At 39.4% G+C, this 16,592-nt stretch overlaps 1 protein-coding gene across 2 annotated transcripts in view; it reads right to left on the reverse strand.

Moving 5' to 3' along the window:
* Positions 1 to 10,744: 10,744 nt before the first annotated feature.
* The window catches only part of dnaaf11 (dynein axonemal assembly factor 11), a 45,930-nt gene continuing 40,082 nt past the window's right edge, over positions 10,745 to 16,592 (reverse strand). For both annotated transcript variants that reach the window (XM_067606817.1, XM_067606816.1), the window contains exon 12: positions 10,745 to 11,521. In XM_067606817.1, the coding sequence (XP_067462918.1) occupies positions 11,335 to 11,521 (187 nt within the window). In that variant the 3' untranslated portion in view covers positions 10,745 to 11,334. The remainder of the gene's footprint in view (positions 11,522 to 16,592) is intronic.

The raw sequence follows: 16,592 nt of genomic DNA on the forward strand, positions 1-16,592 counted from the left end.
GAATTGATGCTTCTGTGGAGTCACCAAGCAGGAATATGGACAGCGACACTCACGCTGTGGTCAAAGGGGGGATTACACATGTAGTAATAAGAGCTATTATAGAGAATGAATAGAAGAAGTTAAGAGAGTTAAGCTCTACTATTCCAGCAGTGCTGCCAGTTGGGTCAGACGCCTCCAGCAGGGCCCCTACTGAGCAGGGACACCCAGGGCGGTCGCTCCGCTTATGGATGACAACCTCAGTACGTCTTTCCAGAGGAGACTGCAGTGTGGGGCTGTGGTCGGATGAGGGTATGATGGTGTGAGTTAACCTTCACAAGATGAACACGTGAGGCCGTCCTGTGATTCCTCCTCTGGAGACGCTCGCTGACTTAAAGCCGCCATGAATCAAGCTGCTCGCATGAAAAATGACTCCAGCTGTCGGCTCCCGGAGGATCGAGCTGCCGCTGAACTGACACCACTCACAGTTCAGCAGATACAACCATTCAGCACAAATGCTAAAATAAACATATCAATCTCACGGATCGGCATAAATCACAGAGTGACCTCTCTGAGTGGAGGCGGGCAGCCTGCGTACCGTAACGCCTGGTGGAGCGTTTCTGCCTTCAGACACCAGATTCTTGGTGTTCAGACTAAAACCTGAGACCTGCGAGTGTTACTATGATGAAACCAGGATGTAGACAGCACCAAATGACAGTCAAAGTGTTGCTGTAGTCCATCAGAGCTGCTGCTGCTGTTAGAGATGAATTTTTACCTTCATAGTGAAATAGTTCAGGCACCTCCGGAGCAGCTGCAGCAGTGATTATTGATTTTCTAAACTGCTTTAGTTCCTCTCTCACAGAGACGGAGATCTGTTAAGGACTCACGAGGGGTCACGTGAAAAGGTCGCCTAGCAAGCAACTTTTATGCATATAAATATAATAGTGTGGTTTGGAGAGATTGATTGACTCCTGTTGATTGATTGTTTTGATATTTGTGCCTGAAGAGTCACTGGTTTTGTAATAATCTGACACATCTGCATTGTGGGATCAAAAAAGTCATGAGAAGTGTAGAGCTCTGGATAGTTTTGTTTTCAGAGGAGGGTTCAGTCAGAATAGAGAAAAACATGGCGCGACCACAAGATCCTCAGAATCAGTATTTCAGCCTCTTTTACATCTTGTTTGAATTGACTCGTTGTCACAAATAAAGTGGCCTTACTTTGAGAGGAAGGAGTGAATCCTCCTGATGTAGCGGAGGAATCTACAGGAAGTAGCGGAAGAAGCATTCAGATCCTTTACTTGAGTAAAAGTACCAATACAGCAATGTAAAAATACTCCATTACAAGTTAAAGTCCTGCATGAAAAATCTACAGTAAAAGTACATAAGTATTATGAGCTTGATGTAGTTAAAGTATTGCAGTAAAAGTACATAAGTATTATGAGCTTGATGTAGTTAAAGTATTGCAGTAAAAGTAGTGGTTTGGTCCCTCTGACTGATATATTATTATATATGACATCATTAGATTATTAATAGTGAAGCATCAGTGTTAGAGCAGCATGTTACTGTTGTAGCTGCTGGAGGTGGAGCTAGTTTACACTACTTTATATACAGTTAGCTAGTTTAGTCCACTGGTTCCCAACCTAGGGGTCGGGCCCCTCCAAAGGGTCAGCAGATAAATCTGAGGGGTGGTGAGATGATTAATGGGAGAGGAAAGAAGAAAAAACAAAGTTCTGATACACAAATCTGTTTTCAGTTTTTGGACTTTTGTGCTAAACCTGAACACACAGAGGACTCAGGATGTCTCCATCCACCTCGACCTCCTCCCCTCAGAGTGATATATAAATGTAGCTTCATTCATTCGAAAAAACCTGTGAAGATAATCCAGGCAGTGATTATGTTGCTTGAGCGACATAAATGGAAAAACAATTTAGTTGCATTTGAAGGTAATTTCTAGGAGACTGGATGGTTCTAGAGAGAAGCTGATAAACAGGAGTCAGTTGGAGTGTCTATCTCAGCATCAAGCTGCTGCTTCTTGTGTGTTTGTGGCTGGTGGATCTCCAAAATGTTCATCAGAGGCCTTTTCATCACCTGATCACTTTTATGAGATTTAATTTACAAAGACTTGCAGCACGCTTCTGCTTCTCTTTTTGGTTTTTGATGTTGACACTAATAAAATCTTTCCTATTGGCTCTTTCTGTTCTCGGTGCTGCAGAGCGAGCCGCCCATCACGGCTCTGCATCTGTCCTTGGCTGCAGCACAGGACGCCAGCAGAGATACAGAGAGAGATGGAGAGAGAGGAGGAGGAGGAGGAGGAGGAGGAGGGGGAGGGTTACTCTGAGGAGAACGGTTAAATAATTCATCCCAGAGAGGAAAAGAGGGAGGGATGATGGAGAGTCCAGAGAGAGGAAAAAAGGAAAGACCACTCAGGAAACAAAATGTCTTTGGATTTCCTTCACATGAATGCTTGTTGTGTCCCTTTGATTCTGTTTTAATCAGCAGGGATTCAATCTTCTCAACATAATTTCTGCGTTCTGCGTGCGTCCTCGGAGGACGTAACCCCACCGAGTGTCGCCGTGACGTTAATTAAACCGAGCTGCGGCGGCTACTACCTCAGATTTAAAGCAGGTTTTTACTGTTCGTCATTTGCCTGAACAGCACAACTGTTCAGCTGACGGTGACATCGGGCCGCAAAACCTCCCATCAGCCCCTGGGGCAGAGCTGCATGTGCAGGAATCACACACACACAGCAGCGGCCATCCTATTCATCAAGCAGACAGCTCTGCTAATGCCGCTGTCGAGGCCACGCTTCAGAGGTCAGAGGTCACATAAACATGAATCCTCCTCATTGATGTTTATATTAAATTGGAAATACGTCTGTGTTCGATATACTTCCAGAAATATCTACTACTACCTTCAACTTTGGACTCAAACTCATCATCCACAATCTAAATGTTTCCATAATTATGCAGCACTGATAGACACTAATCTGTACTACAATTATATTATCACCTTCTTCCTTCTTCACATCTATTTTACTGAGACAGAGCTCCATCAGATGTGGAAGAATATTCACGCTTTTAATAATAACGATGGTTTAAGGTTCTTTTTCTATACATAAATAAATAAAATCACAAATCACATTAGAAATACTGGCTCCTTTGATGGTTTAAATTATTTTTTGTGATAACCTGCTTTGCCTCTACTTCCTCCTCCTGATCAGATTGTTCACATATGCCTTCAAACAGCCAATCAGAACAGAGTGGGCTCATCAGGAGGCGGGTCTTAAAGAGACAGGAGCTGAAACAGCCTGTTTCAGACAGAGGCTGAACTGAGGGGCTGCATGAAGGACCAGTAGAGGATAAATAAGGAGATTTAACAGTAAATCATGCAGATATATTCCAGTAGAGCCCCAGAATATTAATATAGACCTGTAAGTGTGCATAATCTGTACTGTTTAAAATGTTTATTTTTTTCCTGATATTTTCTGCCAAAAGCTGTATTCTTTTATTGATTATTCACTCGTAAATATAGGATTGTTGTTTAGACCACATATGAAGAATATTTTCGCTCTAATTTATCATTTTTTATTGTATCTCTGTTTGCTCGAAAACAGTTTCTAAACTGAGTCAGGTCCACGGCTGCAAATGCTTTACATCGTTCTGTAGTTTTTCCTGTTAAAAAATTAAAATAAAGTGAAAATGACACAAAAACAAAAACATAAACAAAAAACCCCCAAAACACAGGATGGAAAACTAAAAGCTTCACTAGACAGCAAATCTGAAAGCTAACAAACTATCATGTTTTTATGCAGTTAAATGTTGGTTTTTTTTACTTCTTTTTTTATTATGTAGGTTTAATATATTCACTCATTTTTTGGATTATGATTACATTAAAAATGGCCGATTAACAGGCTTCATTAAACAGCTCCATTAACGAGAACTGGGGAGGTTAAAGAGTAACTCAGCTTTGTTACAACTTAATTTTCATAGTTTTGTTCATCGTTCTCACCAAGTTAACACAGTAACATGCTCTTCTTGATCCTTCAAACTGCTTCTCTGTGATGTCACTGTGTTTGTCATGTCTTTGGTATCATTAATGAATATTTGGGGATTTTTTTTTTTTGACCTGAGGAGTTTACTTATAAAAACACATGGTGAGATTTTAAAGCTGATTCTGAGCAATGTTCCAACATTTTCTTCTCCTAAATCTCTTTGATATTTGTAGTAAATCTCAGGTTTCAGCCTGATGAACGTCACCTGTTCACGATTTCATCATCAACATCATCAACACCCCTGAAATGTCCATAACAGGCGACCTGTTCCGCTCCGTTTGTGGACGAGTTTCATTCACAAAAATTCTCCCAAAGACTCAAAAGTAGAGTTTGAGGTTGGACACATTCATCAGTGTCAGTCGTCGGATTAGAGGAGCTGAAACTATTATAAAATATGAATCCATCAGAGCAGCAGCTGTGACAGAAATAAAGAGGAAATGCTTTGACATAAAGTTAGATGCTAAAAAACGTCTTTCTAAAGCAAAGCGCTCCGTGACTAATATAACTAACACTAATATATATTAAGGACTGGATGTCAAACAACTTCCTACAGCTCAATACTGACAAGACAGAGGTTCTCATCATTGCTTCTGACAGTAAAGTTCCCAAGGTAGCGAAGAGTACTGGGTCCCTTTCATCAGCTGTTCGGTGACCAGGCTGTGCATTTTGATCAGCATGTTAAATCATTACGTGTTTTTTCCATCTATGAAATATCGTTAAACTCAAGTCCATCGTCTCACAACCGGAACTAGAAATGATCATCCAGCCTTCATATCATCCTGTTTGGACTACTGTAATTCCATCTTCACTTGTCTCAGCAAAGCATCTCTGAACCAGCTACAAATGGTCCAAAATGCTGCTGCAAGGCTGTTAACCAGCAGGATGACTCACATCACTACTATTTTAAGTTCTTTGCACTGTCGTCCAATCCGTTTTAGGATTCATTTTAAGGTTCTTGCTATCACATATAGAGCTCTGCATGGACCTTATCCATCCCTACTGGTTGTCCCTCGCTCACGGCTGAAAACTAAAGGTGCCTTTCCATTTGTGGCTCCAACTCTATGGATCTCTCTTCCTGTATAAATACAGTCAAAAGTCTCTGTAGAAGCTTTTAAAAAACTATTGAAGACCCATCTTTTTAAATTGTGTCTTCCTGAGTTGTGTGATTGGTGTGTGTGATGTGTAATGATCATTTGTTCATGTGTTTCTACTTCCTGCCTGTGGTTTTTTTTTTGTTTTGTTTGTTTTGTTTTTTTGTTTTTTTGAGGTTAATTCTAACTTGTGGCTCATGTTTTTACTCTATGTATGTTCTTATGGTCTTATTTTTAAGTCTTATTCCTGTGAAGCACTTTGTGAATTTCATTTCTGTGAAAGGTGCTATACTAAATAAACTTATTATTATTATTATTATGACTAATATGAAAGTTGTTACACTGTCAGCTGTAACACAACATGATGCTGGACAGAGAGAAGCAGAAACACACTGAAGCTGCTCTCATGCATGTTTATAAAGCACCCATCAGTTTCTCTAAATCTGATCTCAGCGATGAAGTTGGTGAGTAAAACGTTTCATAACTAACAGCAATGATCTGAAAGTAAAAACCCAGCCAGGATATATTAAAAAAAACATATAATTTTCCTTAAAAGCAGCATCAGGCATCTTCAAACATAAAAAAAAAAACACTGTTTGAACTTTAAAACCCAGAAATCCTGTAAAGTGCAGACATGCTGGTGTCTGACTGGTCTGTGATGCTTTAAAGCAAAACAAACTGAAGAGACGAGAGAAGACGACACAAGAAAGGAAATGTCGTCTAATGGTGGGTTGGTTGTTTTTTTTAACTCTGGATGTTTCCCATCATGCTTCACCACTCGACTGTTTGATGTTTACCAAAAAAAAAAACACACACAGTCTTAGAGCTTTAATATCTGACACTGTGAGCCCCCCCAACACTCCCACACCCACCGACCATCATAGAAAACCAACTTTCATCTGGAAGTTCACTGGTTTCCAACTTCCTACAGCAAATATGTGAATATAAACGGACAGGAGAGTGTCAGATTAGAGATGTCACAAAAACTATTAATACTAATAAAAAAAAGTTCATATTAATGGATTTACTTGTTCATTTTCTTCACTTTTGGGCTGCTCATGCTCCCAGTTTTGGAACCGTAATGCTTTGAGGGATGTAAACAGGAAGTTGCCACAGATTCAGTAAATCAGCTGTGAGCTACAACTTTTTTATATTTCTTTACATTTTGGCAAGTTGGCGCCATTAAAAGTATGCAGAACGACCTGTTAGCAGCTCCTGTTTGCAGTGTAAACATGGATAAACACACAACTATCACTGGATTACTTTGATACTGAAGGAAACGTAAAAACATGAAGATTTACAGGTAAGTTCTGCAGTTATAAGAAGCCTCTTTTTTCTATTATTTCTGATCAGATTTATGGATATTTATTCAAGATGCTGATCAGAGATGATGATATCTTTGGGAAGTGTAAGTCACACTGAATATAAACATACGTGTATCATGTCTGCGCTCAGTTCGAAATATACCTTAAACATTAGGTATGTTGAATGTTGTATTATTATTAAATTAATACAATTAGTAATATGTGAAGAGATACCAGACTTTCTGATCTATTTGTCTACAAAATGACAGTGATCAGTGGATTTAAGGGTAAAGGAAAAGCTGCAAAAAGGAAGCAACAGTGTTCATGTTTTGTCAGAAAAAAAGTGTAAAATAAAAATCTTACCCTTTTTCAAAAAAATGGAAGTATAACTGAGAAGAATCGATGGAATAAAAATGGCTCGTGGGTAGAGAAGCTCAGGAAGCTTTTGTGTGTCGGGTAGGTCTGAGTGAACGTGTAAAGAAAAAAAAAAAAAAGAGGAACAGGAAAGTTACGAGTCAGGTCTGTCTGACCCGGATCGACACAGTGAGTCGTCGCTGCGTACTGAAAACAAGAGGGACCTTCTGCTGTCATGGCAACAGACAAAAATCAATGAGGCAGCGATGGAGCTCTGGAAGATAAGAAACAGACAACTGAGCAGAGAGACAGCAGGTGGTTCGGGGTTTTTTTTTATTTTTGTGTCTTTAATCACACAGGAAACAAAAATCTGACTTTAGATTCTTTGCAGTTTGAATCTGATCTGCTTCATAAACAGGAAGCAGGTTTCTCCTGTTTAGTTAGAATTTAGACAGAATGACTGAACGACGGTATGAAGAAGGATCCTCCAGATGGCAAAAAGGTAAAAAAATTAAAGGGACCAGATCAGAATCAGCCTCAAACAGACAGACAGGTTCAGGCTCAGTCAGACAGACGGGTTCAGGATCAGTCAGACAGACGGGTTTGGGGTCAGGATAAGAGACAGGTTCAGACCCAGGCTAAGACAAAGACAATTTCAGGCTCAGACACACACAGAGACAGGTTCAGATTTAAGCTCTGAGAGAGAGACAGGGTCAGGCTCAGTCAGAGAGACAGGGTCAGGATCAGTCAGACAGACGGGTTCAGGATCAGTCAGACAGACGGGTTCAGGATCAGTCAGACAGACGGGTTCAGGATCAGTCAGACAGACGGGTTCAGACTCAGTCAGACAGACGGGTTCAGGATCAGTCAGACAGACGGGTTCAGGCTCAGTCAGACAGACGGGTTCAGGCTCAGTCAGACAGACGGGTTCAGGCTCAGTCAGACAGACGGGTTCAGGCTCAGTCAGACAGACGGGTTCAGGATCAGTCAGACAGACGGGTTCAGGATCAGTCAGACAGACAGACGGGTTCAGGATCAGTCGGACAGACGGGTCCAGGCTCAGACAGACAGACGGGTTCAGGCTCAGTCAGACAGACAGGTTCAGGCTTAGTCAGACAGACAGGTTCAGGATCAGTCAGACAGACGGGTTCAGGATCAGTCAGACAGCAGGTTCAACCTTGTTACCATCGATACTCTGAATCTGTAGATTTGTGAAGCATCACTTTAAATCCGCTGCATTGATCTGATCCTACATGTAATTCATCACTCAAATATCTGTTCAGGTGTCAAACTGAAACGAGGTTACAACCAACCACAAGCAAACACACTCTGATATATGAAAGATGAAATGTTAATTATCACTAATGAAGCGTCTATCACACTGATTAAAAGCCACTCTGATTGGGCATTGTGGGCATTTTTCATGAGCACAACATGTTTTATCTGCACAACCACATGACAGACGAGGAATATTATTTATCAATAATTAATGAAGCAGAGCAGTCTGTGCTGCAAACAGACCGCTGATCAGCTTCTACTGTCTCAGATCTGGGTCAGAGTAATATTTGAATATAATTAGTATTCTTTGTTCATTTCAGAAAAAAACTGTTATATTTCACTATTTAAATGCGTCCTCAGTACTGTGAGCCATCCAACTCTCAACACTCAATATTTTGACTGACTGAGACTCTATTTGGAAAATCTGGCATCCAAAAGATGAAGATGAAATCACATCATCAACAAGATAAAATCAATATTGTTTTTCTTAGAGTCACGATAAGAAGTATCAGGTCAGTCACAGTCCAGCAGGTGAAATGATGTGTTTTATGTTGATGGATCATCTTTGAGACCAACAAAGTAAAAATCATCTGGTTTAGTGATCGTCTGTGATGGTGAATGTAAATAATGTTAATAACACACGTTAGAAACAGAGCTCTTCAAAGTTTTCACCATAGCAACAATAGAGAAAGTAAACTAGCTGAGTTAATGTAAATTTATCCAAACATCATCTTTTTTATCTGATATCTGTGCACTGATACACCCAACGAGCACTTTATTAGGAACACTTGATGCAACCCAATACAACATAAACATAAAGCGGAATTATCACCTTTCTGACAATGTCAACAAAAACTGAAAATGTAGAAGCTTCATAAAAGTAGAATTATTGGCAGAACTGTTGTATGTGTATATGGATTACATCAGATTGCACAGGTGTTCCTAATAAAGTGCTCAGTGAGGGTTTATGAACACATGTCCCAACTTAGAGAAATCTATATCAGGCTGTGTGAACCATGGATGTATGAAGAGAATTGGATACAGCGTCGGAGGCGGGGCCCCGATCATTCCTATGAATTGTTGCTCGGTGGCACATGAAGCGCTACTTCCGGGTATGAAAGTACTTGGACCGGCTACTTCCGGTTTAGCCCTCTGGCTAACTCAAAAAAATGTATCCGCTGATTTACAGACGTCTCTTTCACAATGTACGTCTGTGGGAAAAAGTCTTTTTGGGGCCAATAGCATCACGTGACGTAATTACGAGGTTTAGCCGCTATGTCAAATTGGCTTCAAAGCCTGGTGCTCTTCCTGTATCCAGTTCTCTTTATACATCCATGGTGTGTCAGGACCAAGATGTCTGACTTGTGTTTACTACAACCAGCCGCGGCAACAGGAAGTTAAAAGACAAAACAGGAAGTTGAATAAACAAAACAAAACAATGGGCCACATGAGGTATCATCAAAAATATAGTTATAACAGAAATAGCTTGCAATATTGTGATATTATTTTAAGTCCATATCGCCTATTTAACACTCATTTGTTTGGCTGAAAACCGATGGCTCTGTTTGTGCATTAAACACCCAAAGTAGCGCCGTCAGAAAGCGTAGAAAACATGGACTAAAGCCGACCGCTGTCTGACCATATCACCGTCTTATTTTAGTGGTGTGTGCTGGTGACATCATATCATCACATACTGTATGTACCTGGATCTGGCAGCTAAATACACAAATACAAACTCTGCTTTTCTACAATCAGCTACATCTGCAAAGTAATCCAATATAAAACAGAAGTGATTCTGCAGCAGAACCACAGTGTTGGTCCGATACTCTGCAGCATGATACGACACTCACACCTGTGTTTCTGCATTTAAAATATATAATATTACAACAATAAATCCTCAGATTCAAATCTAAATACATATAATACAGTATAAACCTTTTCTGGACAAGCTGTTTTTCATGAAACACACAAGCACAAACATAAAAAAAAAATCTCCTGGATGATACGAGCCACGCACTCCAAATATAGAACGCCGGGATGATAAGAGAACAGCGGAGCTGTCAGGAGGAAAAATGGTCCGACGCCAAAACGGTCTCTCAAGGCGCTGCGGCTGTAACGGCGCTCGGAGCTGCTCTGGGGACGAGAGAGAGAGAGAGAGAGAGGAGGAGAAGATGGAAGTTGTGACCTCTGAGCTTTTCGGGTGACGACTCAGAGAAAAGTAAAAGGAGAGCGAGGAGACTTCAGCAGGAGTTTTCAAGGAGAGATGAACAAGCTTCAAAATATGTTTCGGTCCTCTTCTCCTCTTGGCACAAAGAGGAGCCTCAGTGATCAAAGTCTGGCAGGATTTCGCTCTCTGAGCATTGAGGAGGGCACTTGGGACGAGCATCACAAGGAAAAAAAAACAAAAAAAACAACAACCGGGTAAAGTACATCGGCTTCCAGAACAAATGGGCCACAGGCAAAGCAGACAAAACTGATTGATTTTCTTTTTTTTTTTTTTTTGCCTCTCTGCAGTTTTGCCCTCTCAGCTGGAGTTTACAGGGTGAAAAACAAAACATCTGCAAGAAGTAACAAAGAAAAAGAACTTCTATTTTCTCCCCGATGCCTGTTTATTCTTGAGTATCAACATCAGGGTTTTACGGAGGTTCGAGAGCTCAGAGGGTCATAAAACTCACTAAAGTTAAATCATATAGTTATGGTACTTTCTCAGGTTTATTGAGGTCTTATTTGTCCAAGTCGTCCAACAAAATCAATGATCAACATCCACATTTTCCAATTTCTTATCTGGATATTTACTTTTTACAACAACAAATGACGACATGTAAGAAGATATTCGGTTTACTGATACAAACGATGTGCAGGAACATCCGTGTCAGGATTTAACGTCAGTATTTTTACTGTTTCTTTGTGTGAAGTTTCCAATATTTTCAAGAGCTGAAAAATATACAAGTTGCTGAGAAATTTTGCTGAAGTTGAATGCTTGTAAATGTCATCAGTGGCTTGTAGGTTTATTGACTCTTTTAGTAGGAAACACAAAGTCATTTAAAGGTTCAAACAACTCTCAAAGACTCACATTTCTACAGTATTTTCATAGCGATCCTGCTCAGTTTAGACTGAATCAGGAGCTCTGACCACACATTTACTTCCATAAAGTCTTTAACGACAAATTAGTTTTTTTAACACAACAATTGAAAGCTTTGTCAGCAACGTGTACTTGAAGGATTATAGGGTTAAACATCTTCAGGAACGAGGCTCGTCTGTCTCGTTGGTTTTTTCAGTCTTATATGAGTGGGGGGACATCAGGATCGTCCACGAACCCTTCAGAGCAGCTGCTGTGAGTCGTTGGAGAGACTCTAGATGTTTCCAGCGGACCTTCTTTGGCGCTCTGACGTGACACGATGTTGGCGAGGTCGACGGCTGTGTGCTTGCTGGGGTCCACTTCCAGCCTCTCGGGAACAGTATTTTTTCTGTGGAGTGAAAACATCAGAGACTGAAATAGAACAACTAACATTTTATTCTAATTTAATGACTTCAGTAAACAAAAGAGCACTCTGAAGTGACCATATGTCTGTATGGAGACACTATGATAACTTTCAGTTCACTTCATGGTTTAAACTGGTCATTTTAAGCCATGGTGTGATTTACCTGAAGCTTCAGTATTGTTGCCATGGTTACCTGCCGTTTAAAGGGACTACGTGCAGTTTTTTTGAGCACTAGAGGCGCTATGATGAATCGTCAGGATGATATAATAGTACATGAGCACAGAAATGCATTCGACATGCTTGTGAAGCCTGAAGGACACAAACTGTGTTCTGGTGAAAACAGTGAAACAGTGAAACAGTGCTTTCAATCAGTGGAGAACCTTTAGATGCAGCTGAAAGTCCTGGAAAAAGCTAATAAGTGGACTTTGAGTTCAGATTAACAGCTGTTTCAAAAAGAAAGGATGAACTTTCAGGCTGAAAGACTTTGTTTGCAAGAAAACTCCACGTTTGACTGGAATTAAATGTTTGACTGGATATGAACAGTGAAAGAGGTTTTCCTCGCTGTAATCATTCCTCCTGTTCATACTGGATATTAAAAGATCCTTCAAATGTGTTTTCAATGGAAGTGATGGAGGCCAAAATCCACAGTGTGTCCACACAGTCATTTAAAAGTCTCTGTGAAGCTTATATGAGGCTTCAGCAGTCTGAGTTAGTCATATCAAGTGGATATCTGACACATTTACAGTCTTTTTAGCATCAAATTCCCTCTTTGTGTTTCCTCGGACAGTGTTTCCCTGTTGAGCTGCAGGTGGAAGTATAGTAACAAAAAGAGGAACTTTGACACTAAAAAGACTGTAACGTTGAAAGATATCTACTTGATTTGACTCATTTGGACGCTGAAGCTTCATATTAGCTTCAGATAAACTTTTAAATTAACTTTTCAGTGACTTTTGTGAAGCCAGCAAACAAACAGTTTAACAACTTTGACTTTAAGCAATATTCTGTATCCAGTCATTTCCTCACAGGAATGATAAAGTTTAGGGCTGAAACTAACAATTATTTTCTCAAATTAATAAATTGTCTGTTAAAACATGAAGTGAAAAACCTCCATCACATCTTCCCAGAGCTCAAAGTAGTTCCCTTAAATTGCTGGTTTTATTCAACCAACAGTCAAAAATCAAAAAATAGTTTAATTTACTTTCACATGATAAAAACATGCAGCAAATCTTCATGTCTCAGAAGCTGGAAGCAGCAAATATTTGGCATTTCTGTTCTATTTCATTTAATCAGTTATCAGAGTAGTTGTTGATTCATTTTCTTTCAGTTGACTAATCACTGCAACTCTACAAATATCACCTGCTGTAATAAACATCTAATTATCATGAGAGTGACACAGAGCTCATGTTTAACAGATGAGAATCTCAACCTCTCGTCAGTTGTCTTGGTAACGTTGGTGCAAAGTCGTCAAAGTTTCATGATTTAGAGGTGAATGAAGGACCTCATATGTAGCTCATATCATAAAGACACAGTGCAGGACGTGTAGTTAAACCCCCAGACTATAAATATGACTTGTATGCATATTTGTTTTGCATTTAAGGTGTTGCATTATAAAGTCTCAAACCTCCAGTACATCAGGCTGTATGGATGGATGATATCTGTATACTGTGAAATAACAAATCACCAGACGTCAAATAAAGCAGGTTTCATATCTTAGAAGGACATAAATTCTCTTCGTTTTCCCTCTGAAGACGTCTGATGTCGTAAATATCTGATAAAAACATGCTGCAAAGAGAAGGCTGATCTTAAAGGATACGTCTGGAGATATTCTTTATTTTTCTTATCATCAACAAATCCCATGTGCAGACTAAAACCAACACTGAACTGATCTTATTCCTCTGTGTTCCTCTTGTCGTCCAAAAACTATTAAAAACACGTCAGTTCCTTCATCAGCATGAACACAAACACTCTGCAGTTTATTTGGACTCAGATAAACTCACAAGAACACCTAATGTGGATTCATCCGCCGCTGAAAATAGTCCCGAACAAATGTACTATTTCCTCCTGTTTGTTTGTTAAAGAGGACGTATTCTGCACATTTCCAGGTCTGTATTTATATTCTGGGGCTCTACTGGAATATCTATTATGATATAAATATGATTTACAGTTGAAAACACCTTATTTACATTTATTACACAGCATAACAGAGTCACAGGATCCCCTCGCTGTAGGGGTCAAGCATTCAGACATCACCCGTCACTCGTCTGTATATGAACTTGTTTACTTTTACATCATAATTTTACAGATGCTTATATTTAGAAAACATTTAATATTTGACAATTTTGGCTTCTTTTGCTCTGCTGATTGAGACGTTTTTACCGTCTTTTAAATCTCTTCTTAAAACTTTCTATTATTGGAAAGTGTTTATGAATGTTTGATATGTTGCTTGTTGTTCTGTGTAACTTTATTTTATTTTGCAGTGTTTTATGATCTGTTTGTTTTTAATTTTAATTGCTGTTTGTTTATTCTGCGTTCTCTCCTCACACTTTTTAACTTTGTTAAGAAAAGTGCTATATAAATAAAGTTTATTATTATTAATATTAATTATAAAAACCTGTATCATAAAATACATACAGTTGGTTAAAGCAGATCTAAGTGATCATGTTGTAGCTTCAGATGCAGCGCAGCCTTGTTATGTAATGAGTTATGAATGTCATCAGTCTGTCTTCCACTGCTGCTGACTAACCAATTAAACAGAAATAATTAACGACCTTTAAAAAGTCATTTGTTTCTCTCTGCTTGTGTTTAAATGAAGCCACTCGACTCCTGAAAACGACCACAGAGACTCTGCAGGGAGAGAAGAGTCCAAAGATCTCACTCTGTTTGGAGTTTAATCTGTTTAATCTGGTTTCAGAAGCTATAAGATTTAAAAAAACAACTGATATGTAATGACTTCATGCAGCCGTGTTACTGGATAGAAAGAACATCCATGAATTCATCTCCACTGGGATGATCTTACCACATGATCTGTTACCATTAAACCCGATTGATCCCACTCCTCCCTCCCAAAACTCATCACTTCAGCCCACAACAATGAAGTCATTCCATTTACCAATTAGTCACTTTATAATGTTTAAACCAGAGGCCTCGAGCCACACAGTCAGAGGAGCTGAGTGTGGCAAAATGATTTTAAGAACATCTCTGGGGATTCCTCTGATTACTCAATGTGTGTGTGTGTGTGTGTGTGTGTGTGTGTGTGTGTGTGTGTGTGTGTGTGTGCGTGTGTGTGTGTGTGTGTGTGTGTGTGTGTGTGTGTGTGTGTGTGTGTGTGGACAATAATGTCAAGTAGTGACAGCGTGGGATTGGAAGGTCACATAAATGTCATGTATCAGACAGCGTTTTACAGTATGGACACATAAGGATGAACAGGAGTTCAAATTTTTATGTTACTGTAATATAAATACAGTCAAACAAAACTATTAAAGCTGTAATATGTAATTATTCTGCATTAAAATGTCTAAAAACAACTAGACCTATGTTATATATTTTATATTCCAACATTTTTCAAACCCAGAGAAATCTGTATTTTAATCAAAGTAATGGACCGTTTCATTTGGTCGCATGTCAATGGCGTCATACCTCCTCTACCAAAGAGTAAACACACACCAGATGCATACGGCGGCGCTGTGTTTGTCCGCTAAAATGGCGTCTACCAAAGAGTAACTTACACACATGCAAGATAATACATCGGCGTTGTGGTTGTTCCACACAAACTGTTATAAATGGACTTTTATTCAGTTTTAGCAGCTCGGCTAACAGCCCGTACCGGACGTCCGGTGGTCGCCGAACATCGTCGGAGAAACACTGATTTTTTAGGTGAAACAGCTTTATTCAGTGTTTTTACCTGTAATCTCCGGGTCCGTTTGTTCTGGAGAGGAGGAGACCTCTGCGGGTAAAAACATCTCGAATGATGAACACTGGAGTAATCCTATCCCGGTGAAGCTGGTTACTTAACAACGAAGACAACAACTCCCATGATCCCTTGCTACTTCACACCGTCATCACACTCCGTCTTTTGTTATTGTTTTGATTGAGACCCCTAGCGGCTGAAATTACATATTGTGCGTTTAAAGATCTATCAGCAACAATGGAAGGAGGAAATTTGTAAGGAGAGAAAAATTACATTCAAATCAAAGAATATTGATTATTACATGTAAAGTTAAGTTAACAGAGAAGACAGAGGTCTCTGTGTGTTCAGGTAAGAACTGTTAATATAAAGATATTCCTGAAGAGCAACGTCTGTGTGGTTTTTTTTTGAGATGTTAAAGTGACTTGAGGAATTATATGTTTTAAAAGATCCAATCAAAGAATTTGTTTCGGTTGTCTGAAGCTGATATGCTGAGTTGCCTTTTTAACCCATAAGAACCCACCAACCCTTTTAATGTTCTGGAAAATACAGCTTTTATCCTTGATTTTAACTCATGAAGTCCCTAAGTGACGTCTACTGAACATCCTGGTGCAGTCATGTGACAATGTGTGAATCTGTGTACCCATGACATCACTTCCAAAATGGCGGCGTACCTGGTCAGCAAATGTGACAGAACTAGTTAATTTTAAAAAAGCTTGTTTTTTTGTTACTAAAGGTAGGTTTGCTTTAATAAGACGTCCTGTATTACATTTAACCTGCTCTGACCACGTTTCTTGGACAAATTGATATAAAACAAGTTAGGGAAATATTGTTATGACATGGTCCATTTGGTCTGTTTTATATTCCCCATAATTTTCCTTTAAGGGTTAATGTGGAGATTTTTGTTTTGGCGAAATTTTTAGAAAATGCAGCTAAGACAGAAAACACTGCGTCCATCATAACTGGACGTTTCTGTCATGGAGACTGAATGTTTTTCAAATGAACTCTTTTTGAATATGTGGAACTGAACATTATGATGTGTCATGTGGCTTTTTAGAGCTTTTTCTCTGAAAACAGCTGCCTGCTGTAGCTGAAAACGACGCTACGAGAACGCTGAGAGTGAACCGAAACAGTAAAGTTGATGAGCTGAAA

The sequence above is a fragment of the Thunnus thynnus genome, chromosome 12, assembly GCF_963924715.1.
Source record: "Thunnus thynnus chromosome 12, fThuThy2.1, whole genome shotgun sequence".
In the NCBI taxonomy this organism is placed as follows: domain Eukaryota; kingdom Metazoa; phylum Chordata; class Actinopteri; order Scombriformes; family Scombridae; genus Thunnus; species Thunnus thynnus.